The sequence below is a fragment of the Lepidochelys olivacea genome (assembly GCF_965140295.1).
Source record: "Lepidochelys olivacea isolate rLepOli2 genome assembly, chromosome: 10".
NCBI classification, from domain to species: Eukaryota; Metazoa; Chordata; order Testudines; family Cheloniidae; genus Lepidochelys; species Lepidochelys olivacea.
The window spans coordinates 48,129,785-48,138,935 of NC_140420.1; the positions used below are offsets into that span (position 1 = coordinate 48,129,785).

General features: G+C 50.9%; 1 protein-coding gene across 1 annotated transcript; it reads left to right on the forward strand.

Annotated features, from left to right (window-relative positions):
* Positions 1-6,246: 6,246 nt before the first annotated feature.
* On the forward strand, positions 6,247-9,151 carry LOC311527841 (zona pellucida sperm-binding protein 3-like; the record flags this gene model as incomplete). The annotated part of the gene is made up of 9 exons (XM_084642229.1): positions 6,247-6,654; positions 7,369-7,487; positions 7,574-7,677; positions 7,749-7,926; positions 8,004-8,124; positions 8,225-8,316; positions 8,405-8,550; positions 8,684-8,820; positions 9,128-9,151. The coding sequence occupies 9 exons, from the start codon at positions 6,247-6,249 to the stop codon at positions 9,149-9,151; spliced, it is 1,329 nt and encodes a 442-aa protein (XP_084498355.1).

Genomic DNA, 9,151 nt, shown 5'->3' on the forward strand with positions numbered 1-9,151 from the left:
CACACACAAGAAGCACTGTCAGCAGGCCCAGGAAGGGCATAGGGAATAGCATAGTGTATGTTCCCAGAACAAGCTCTCTGCAGGAGTGGTTATTCCACCTCTCCCATGTGGTGCTGCAGTGGGGCACTGAAGCTGGTGGGCAAGATAGTGGGGCAGGAGCAGCCCCTCTTTCCTCCAACACATGCAGCTCTCTGAGCAGTGGCTCTTGGAGGCTTGCTGTGGAAGGGACTCTGACCTAGTAAGGTCCTGACAGGCACTGTCCAAGGTCAGAGTACCTCATCTACAGTGTCCAATGACTCTCTCAGCAACCTGGGAGCTAGGGGGGTACTGACCCCCTTTCATACAAGGGGTAAAAGAGACTGCCCAGGAAGACTTTGGCACAGTGTGGAGCTTAACCTTGGTTTCTTGCATCCTAAGGTGGTGTCCCAACCATCACACGATTGTTCTCAGTGCTTTCCGGACCATATTCTCATGGTCCTTCTGTTCTTCTTCCCCTGGTCTAGCTGAGATCCAGCCCTTCTCCTGTAGGTATATTTCTCCTGCCTCTGGCCTAATTCCAGCCCTCCCACCATTACCCCAGCAAATGCTAGGTCCCCCAGTTGGGAAGCTCCAAGGCCCTGACATCCCTCGACTCCACCTTCTTTCTTTGCACTCAGCTTGTTTCTCTCCCTCCCAAATGTTGTTGGCTGTTTCTAGACAAACAGCAGGAATCATTCCTGTCCTCATTTCACAGAGGAGACTCTGAGGTTCAGAGCAGCTAAGCCAAAATTAGTGGCCAGTTCCGAAACTAAGAGTTGTTGGAGCTTCATGAGGGGCGTGCATTCAATGCCTGGAGGTACGGCAGCTGGTAGAGCTGTCAGCCCCCGACCTGCCAATTTTTTGACTTTCTCAGGTGGCTTGAAGAGGGGATGCAAAATTTGGTTTTTAAATAGAAATTTTACTACAACCTTCACTAAACTGGGAAAAAAGCAATTCCATCATGTGGAGCCAAAATTACACCCCTGGGACTCACCTGGTTTGGACACAGTCCTCTGCCCCTTGACCTAACCTTTCTGTCAGTGGGCTTCACAGCTGCTTGGCAGAGAATCAGGATTCCTGAGTTCTCGACCTAGCTCTGGGAGGAGACTGGTCTCATCCTTAGCATAGGGAAGGTAACTGACTACATTCACTCCATGCATTCATTTCAGATAGCAGCACGGCTGTGACTGGGGTCATCAGTAGACACTTGGTTTTTATTCCTAGCGTTCCAAGGGGGAACATGATGTAACCTCTCCTTTAGCTTAGTTCTAAGGTGCTGGAGCATGAGAGCTGCCTTGCCCTAGAATAGGGCTATGAAGCCTTAATTGGTTATTAGTGATGTAGGTAAAAGTATGTATTAGGAGCCGTCAGTGGAATGGACCAGTTGCATGCCGTCCCATGGGCTCCCCACAGGTATGGTGTTGAGAACAAGTGTCTGTCTCCCTCTGGGCACACTGTCATTCCATGCAGGGCTCGCAGCAGCCCCATTCGTTGCTCCATCAAACCAGAGATAAAGTTGAATAACTTCATATGGACTAGCTTTTGGAGCTTGGCCTTGGTGCAGGCTACTAGATTCCCACAGGGGTACCTGTGCCACAAGAACCTCATGATGCCAACTGACAGAGGGTACTGGGGGGCACAGGGACCCCCTATGTTCACCAAAAGAATGTCATGTAAGGTCTCTAATGAAACCCCAAGTCACACAGGTCATCATAACCATTGTGAGATGTAGATATGGGAAATATGCAAGGAGCACTGAAAATGAGGTTCTGTAGGCCTTGTAGATGAAGCAGGCCTCTCAAAGGTAGTGGGTCTTGAGATAAAGTCCTGCAGACAGAAGGGGTGGGTGATGCTTATCTCCATGGTGGACCATTGTGTATTGTATGTCATACAATGTCTAAGTCAACTGCTAATGTGGAGTTGGCAGAGACTTCAGAAAGAAATTAACAGGAAAAAGTAAACATTGGATGGGGAACCCTAGCTAGAGATAAACATCAAAGATGCATTCTGGTATATTTGAGGGACAAAAAGACACCCCGACGATCAGGTGCCCAGGAAGTAAACTGACAGTGAGTTGGCGTCATGAATAAGGGGTCTCAGCCAGGCTTGGCTGAAAATGCTGGAGGGAATTTGGGTGAAGGACACTTTTCTAGACTGGAGGATAACTTGTTAGTTAAGTGTAGGCTCTAGAATGCGAGTTATGATTTTGTTTCATAGCTAGCCATTTGTTTCCAGCTCTCACACTGGTTTTTATTTGACTCTCTATTCTGTCTTAAATAAATCTCCTTTTGCTTTAGAATTGAGCTGAAGGGTTGTCTGTGATACAAGAGTAGTGAGCTAAGGCCAAACTGGTAAACAGGGGCATGCTGTTCCTTTGGAAACAGAGGATCTGGGATTTCTGTGGGTTTCCAGTGGTTGGGGCAGGACCCCACAGGGGGCCGCTTTGAAGGGACTTGAAGCCTGGGGTGCATTGATTGTCAATCTGCAAGGCAAAAGACAGGCCTGGGTAGTCCAGAGAAGAATGCTTGAGGGGCTGATTGCCTGGTTGCATTGGGGAGTTAACATCCAGCTGGCATAGGCAAGGCTCCCTCATACTGGAGACAGCCTAAGGGGAGGATCCACAACGTCCGGGATCTCAAGTAATTACAGGGGACAACTAAAGCTATAACAGGGACGGGTGTGAGGTCACAGGGCTGAACAAAGGGAACCTGACAGGGACACCGAGCAGAGAACCCTGGACAGTGCCAACTGCTCCTCAAAGGTGTCAAGGGAGAACTCCAGAACCAGCTTCCAGAGGTTGGCCAGGAAACTCAGGGCCGGGACCAGGGTGTTGAGGCAGTGCCAGAGCATGGACAGGACTAGTTGGTTCAGTACCAGTGCCCTCCCTCGGAGGGAGAGGCACCGGAGTAGTCCTGCCCATCTCCGGAGCCGCTCTGACACCCTACCCTCTAAACCTTGCCAGTTCTCCAGTGGAGACAGATGCATGGCAGAAAGATAAATGTCGAGACAGAGCAGCAGACCTGCTCTCCCCCGGATGGCCTGAAGAGCAGGTGGGAGGGAGCTCGCCTGCCACCCATCCCTGACCACAAGGTCAGAGCTCTTGACCTAGTTGACCTGGGCAGAGGAGGTTACCGAGTAGACGGCCTGGCAAGCCTCCATCCGCACTAGGTCGCCCGGGTGCTGGACAGTGAGGAGCACGTTGTTGGTGTACGCTGACAGGACCAGCCGCAACTCCGGCTCTCGCAGCACAAACCCCATCAACCTTCGACAGATGAGACAAAGGAAGGAATCAAACACCAGTGCATACAGCTGGCCTGACAGCGGGCACCCCTCGCCCAAAGCTGATCAGGGTCCAGTTGAGCTTGAGCAGACACTCCGCGGAAGCATACAGTACCTGGAGAAACCCCACAAACTGGAGCACGAAACCAAATGCTCGCAGAGTGCCCAGGAGATACTCGTGCTCCATCCAGTCAAACACCTTCTCCTGATCTAGAGACAGGAGGGCAAACGACAGACCATCCCTACACCCAAGTTCAAGGAGATCCCGGACCAAATACAGGCTGTCGAAGATGGAGTGGCCCGGGACAATGTAGGTCTGATCGGGGTGGACCACATCCACCAGCATGGATCCCAGCCGCAGCAAGATGGCCGTCACTATGACCTTGTAGTTCATGCTAAGGAACGAAACAGGACACCAATTCCGAAGGTTGCAGAGGTGAGCATGGCTTGCCCAGGCCCTCTCTTGGCTTTCAGAAACAAACCATTCTGGGGGAGGGGAGATGTGGGGAACACATTGGGGAAAACAACTCAACCCCGCAAACTCCACCCCTACCCTGGAATGAGAACACCAGTTTTGGAACTCATCTGACGCGTTATGCATATATTAGAGAGGACACAAATTTCCCCTTGAACAGAATTCAGTTTTGCACTTATCCACAGTGGAACAGTCGTTGGGCCAGACTGAGTGAGCAAGTGACCAGGAATGCTGCTGTAGCCCAGTGGAAGGTGGAAGCACTGGGGTCTGGTCCCTCTTTCATTATTTATCCACAATAGAATAGCTTGAATGGGAGAGCAGGGGGAAACCCATCATCAGAATGTCCCCTAGCCCAGTGGTTCAAGCATTCTTCTGAGAGATGGGAGACCCCTGTTCCATCCTTTCTCTACCCTGCAGCAGAGAGGGGGAATCAAACCTGGGTCTCCCACATTCCAGGTGAACGCTCTAACAACTGGGCTAAAAGTTCTGAGATGGACACCACGTCCTGCTCCAGTAAAATTGTGAATGGGGACCAAGCCAGTAAGCAGCACACCAAGAAGATTGGAACCAACATGCGACTTAGGCAGCCAAACGCCTAACTTCCCCTGGCTAATGGGTAGCTCTGGGCTTAGGTCCTTTTGAGTGCAAGGATGTGGGCAGGAGCTAGCTCGCCCACTGCTAAAAGCCCCTCCCTCAGCCTAGGGAGGAGCTACTGAACCAAGAACCCAACCAAGTTCAGGGGACAACAAAGGCAATAACGGGAACAGGCATGGGGGTCAAAGGGCCAAAACTAGGGAACCAGAAAGGGACAATGAGCAGAGAGCTCCGGACAGTGCCCACTGCTCCTCAAAGGCAACGAGAGAGCTGGGGGATGCTGCCCAGAGGAACTCTTCCCAGATACGTGAACGGATAAAAGAACGAAAGACAGCCCCACAGTCGCAGGACCCCATCTGCCAACCTCCTCTCCCTGGTGTTACAAATGGACACATTGGCCATGGCCAGGGGGAGCCTGATGAGGTGGTCCCACGACTTCATGGAGCCTCGGATCGGATGTATGTAAATAAACAAGTGTGGGGAAAAGTGCAGCCAGAACCTCAATAAGAGGTTCTGGAGGAGCTGGAAGAGGAGCTGCAGCCTGGCGTACTGAAGGTACGCATGTGCCAGGGTCTCCCTCATGCCACAAAAGGGACAGGCTTCAGGGACAGAAGTGAACTGCACCAAGTAGGCTTAGGTGGGAGATAGGTATCTGGACTCCTAGAGGGAGGCAGCTGTGCACATGCCCAGAGTCTGAAACATGGGCACCTTGGGAACTTTATACTTAAGAACATAAGAATGGCCATACTGGGTCAGACCAAACGTCCATCCAGCCCAGTATCCTGTCTACTGACAGTAGCCAATGCCAGGTGCCCAGAGGGAATGAACCTAACAGGTAATGATCAAGTGATCTCTCTCCTGCCATCCATCTCCACCCTCTGACAAACAGAGGCTAGGGACACCATACCTTACCCAGCCTGGCTAATAGCCATTGATGGACTTAACCTCCATGAATTTATCCAGTTCTCTTTTAAACCCTGTTATAGTCCTAGCCTTCACAACCTTCTCAGGCAAGGAGTTCCACAGGTCGACTGTGCCCTGTGTGAAGAAGAACTTCCTTTTATTTGTTTTAAACCTGCTGCCCATTAATTTCATTTGGTGGCCCCTAGTTCTTATATTATGGGAACAAGTAAATAACACTTCCTTATTTACTTTCTCCACACCACTCATGATTTTATATACCTCTATCATATCCCCCCTTAGTTTCCTCTTTTCCAAGCTGAAAAGTCCTAGCCTCTTTAATCTCTCCTCCTATGGGACCTGTTCCAAACCCCTAATCATTTTAGTTGCCCTTTTCTGAACCTTTTCTAATGCCAGTATTCAGAGTAGCAGCCGTGTTAGTCTGTATTCGCAAAAAGAAAAGGAGGACTTGTGGCACCTTAGAGACTAACCAATTTATTTGAGCACAAGTACTCTTTTTCTCAATGCAGGTATATCTTTTTTGAGCTGAGGGGACCACATCTCAAAACCACTGTAATAACTTAGATGCTGCTGAGTGAATTTAGGTGCCTACAGATTTGGCTGTGTGATTTGTGGATCACAGTGAAGCCAAACCCAGGATTTACAGGCCTCCATTGGGGATTGAGGGGCCTGGGTCCCTTTGTGGTGGAGCCCACTCTTAGCCTTCCATTGAACGAAACAGGGCAGGAATTTCCCAAACTGCAGCTGATGTACTGACCAACAGGTGGAGCTGATTCCCATTGGCCCTCCTATTTCCTTGCGCCAGGGTGTGGGCAGTGGGTGTAATTGGGCCCCACCTGCCTGCAAATTAGCGGAGGGTGTTAATTACCTGGGGCAGCTCTGAGCTGGCTTTAGGTGCAGGGTATAAAGCCCCAGAGCAACAGTGTCCCTTCATACTGGGTTTGCTGCAAGCAGGCAGGATGGGGTATAGCAGCAGCTTAGGCTTTGCTCTTCTGTGCTGGGCAGTCAGTAGGGTGACCTGTTACAATCCCTGGGATTTCTCTAGGAGTAACTCTGCCATCTGGAGACCCACCCCCAGGGCTGAGCCCCCTCGCAGAAATGCCAATGTGCCCTCTCTTGCCCAGCCCTACCCCTGGGCTAAAGTTTCCCAGCCCGGGGCTGTGTCCCTGCTGCAGCCTGTCATGCTGCAGTGTGAGGAGGCTCAGATGGTGATCACTGTGCACAGGGATCTGTTTGGGACAGGGCGACTGATCAAAGCTGCTGACCTGAGCCTTGGCCCAGCTGCCTGCCGGTACACGTCCCTTAATGCTGCAGAGAACACAGTGATCTTTATAGCTGGGCTCCATGAATGTGGCAGCACCTTACAGGTAAGGATTCGTGCAAGCGAGGAGCCCCTATTGATCCCTAGCATCACTGCCCTTGTCTTGTCTGATGGGGTTAAAAATGCAAGAGGGGAGGGAACGGAGGGTGGACTCTTGTTCCTGTCATTGACCAGCTCCCTGTTTTTTCCTGGGTGCTTCTTCCTAGCCTCCAATTTCATGCACTAGTCAAAGAATTCTGCCCTGCTCTGTTCCTGGAGCAGGCTCATAAGTGGAGCCTGAATAGGGTGCTCTTGTGGCTCAGACAGACTTTACTTCTACACACCCCCTGTCCAAAGACTGTCTGGAAGCTCTACAGACAGGACCACTGAACTGAATATGGTGATTGGTATTTGCTGGAGCTCTACATAGGATGTAGGGGAGAGAGGGATAGACACCTGTCTTCCTGAAACATTGGTTAAAACTCACCTGAATGCAGTTAACAGGTTATATCTGGGGTAGGGGTGGGGGGAGGCTACTGTTTGACTCTTGCACAATGTGCACAGAGAAAACTAGTGAGTAGTTGTACAAAATGGCAGTACTCTGGATCCAGTATTCTGATGGCTGCTCCAGCAAACTGAGCTCTGAAGTTCCCAGTTGATCGCTTGTTGGAAAACTTGAGCTCTCTTCTATCTGGCTGAGGCTTGTTCTTAGGCTTTTCTGAATGACTTAACAAATGCTCTGTGTACTACTGTTAACCCTTCCATGTCTGCTCCTTCCCAGATGACCCCAGACTCCCTGGTTTACAGCACAAGCCTGAACTATAACCCCACCCCTGCCAGCAACCCAGTGATCCTGAGAACCAATCCAGCTGTGATTCCTATTGGGTGTCACTACCCCAGGTGAGTGTCTGAGGTGCTCAGATCCCTCCCTCCCTCCCATTTGGTCCCTGATATTGCTCAGTTATTGAGATTTCGTCTTCTCCCAGGAAGAACAATGTGAGCAGTAAAGCCATCAAGCCAACATGGGTTCCCTTCAGCTCCACCCTGTCTGCTGAGGAGAGGCTGGATTTCTCCCTGCACTTGATGAATGGTAGGTGGGAGAAGCCTCCAGGGGAGCCCTGCCTGCCTGTCTGTCCTGCTCACTGTGAACTTGCCTTGCAGATGACTGGAGTGCTGAGAGACCCTCCAATGGATTCCAGCTGGGGGAGGTCATGCATATCCAAGCTGATGTCAGCACTGGGAACCATGTGGCTCTGAGGCTCTTTGTGGACAGCTGTGTGGCCACCCTGAGCCCAGACAGGGACTCCTCTCCCCGCTATGCTGTCATTGACTTCAATGGGTAAGAGGTGGCAGCCTTTTCTAGACTAAAACAAGACCGATCAGGGACTCTTACTGACCTTTGGGTCTTGTGTGTAGGTGCCTGGTGGATGGGAGATCAGATGACACCACCTCAGCCTTCATATCCCCCAGGCCCACGCAGGACACGCTGCAGTTCACGGTGGATGTGTTCAGGTTTGCAGGAGATGCCAGGAACTTGGTGAGAGCCCACACTTCTGCTCCAAGTCTATTTCCCCAGGTTAAGCAGCTGTTAGGGTCCCCTGGGATGGTCCTAACCCCTCTTCCCACTTCCCTTCCAGATCTACATCACCTGTCATCTGAAAGTCACTGCAGCTGAGCAAGCCCCAGATCCCTTGAACAAGGCTTGTTCCTTCAACAAAGCAGGCAACATGTGAGTAGCCTAGAACCCCATCAGGGGAGTGACAGGCAGCCTAGAACAGAACTCTTCACTGTAGATGACTGTTCCTGTTCTGTTCCAGCTGGTCTCCAGTGGAAGGCACCAGAGACATCTGCAGGTGCTGTGAGACTGGGAACTGTGGATTGCTTGCAAGACAGTCCAGGAGAGCAAAGCATTTGAATAGATGGCCAGGAGAGCACTTCCAAAGAGATGTGGTATCCAGACGTGGTAAGTTCTATTTCAGCCACTCCACCTGGAAAGATGTCTGGCTTGCTCAAACTGACTGGTCTTTGGTGCTCTCATCCCAAAGTGAGACTAACCAACTTAATGGGTTCTTGCTTATGCCTCTTCCCCCATACAGGTCCTCTTTCCAGGAGGGAAGCTGATGTTGTAGTAGGACCCCTATTCATCATGGATGACTATAAAGGATCCAGGGATAATCTAGCAGATCCAGTGGAAGTGGGAAAGGCAGCCTCCAACAGGAGATGGCATCAGAGGGTATCTATTTTCTAGCTTATAAGTGTGTGTTTTGGCTGGCTGTCTTGGTCTGTCATAACTGCAGCGCTGGGTTGAAGCCCCCATTGGTGGTCTGAGAAGCAGAGGTTGATCAGGGATTTACAACAGAGGTGCCTGCATTGTCGTGCAGGCTAAAACTCCAGTTGAGTATGGATAACAGCAGCGTTAGCTCAATGGAGCACACAGAATGCTTCCAAACTGCTGCACTCTGTGAATTGGCCAAGTCATCTTGGTGGACTTGACAGGGCAATGGAGGTAGATGATTTCTAACTACCTGTATCTCTCTCAGGGGCAGGAGAGAAGGCTTGGCTGA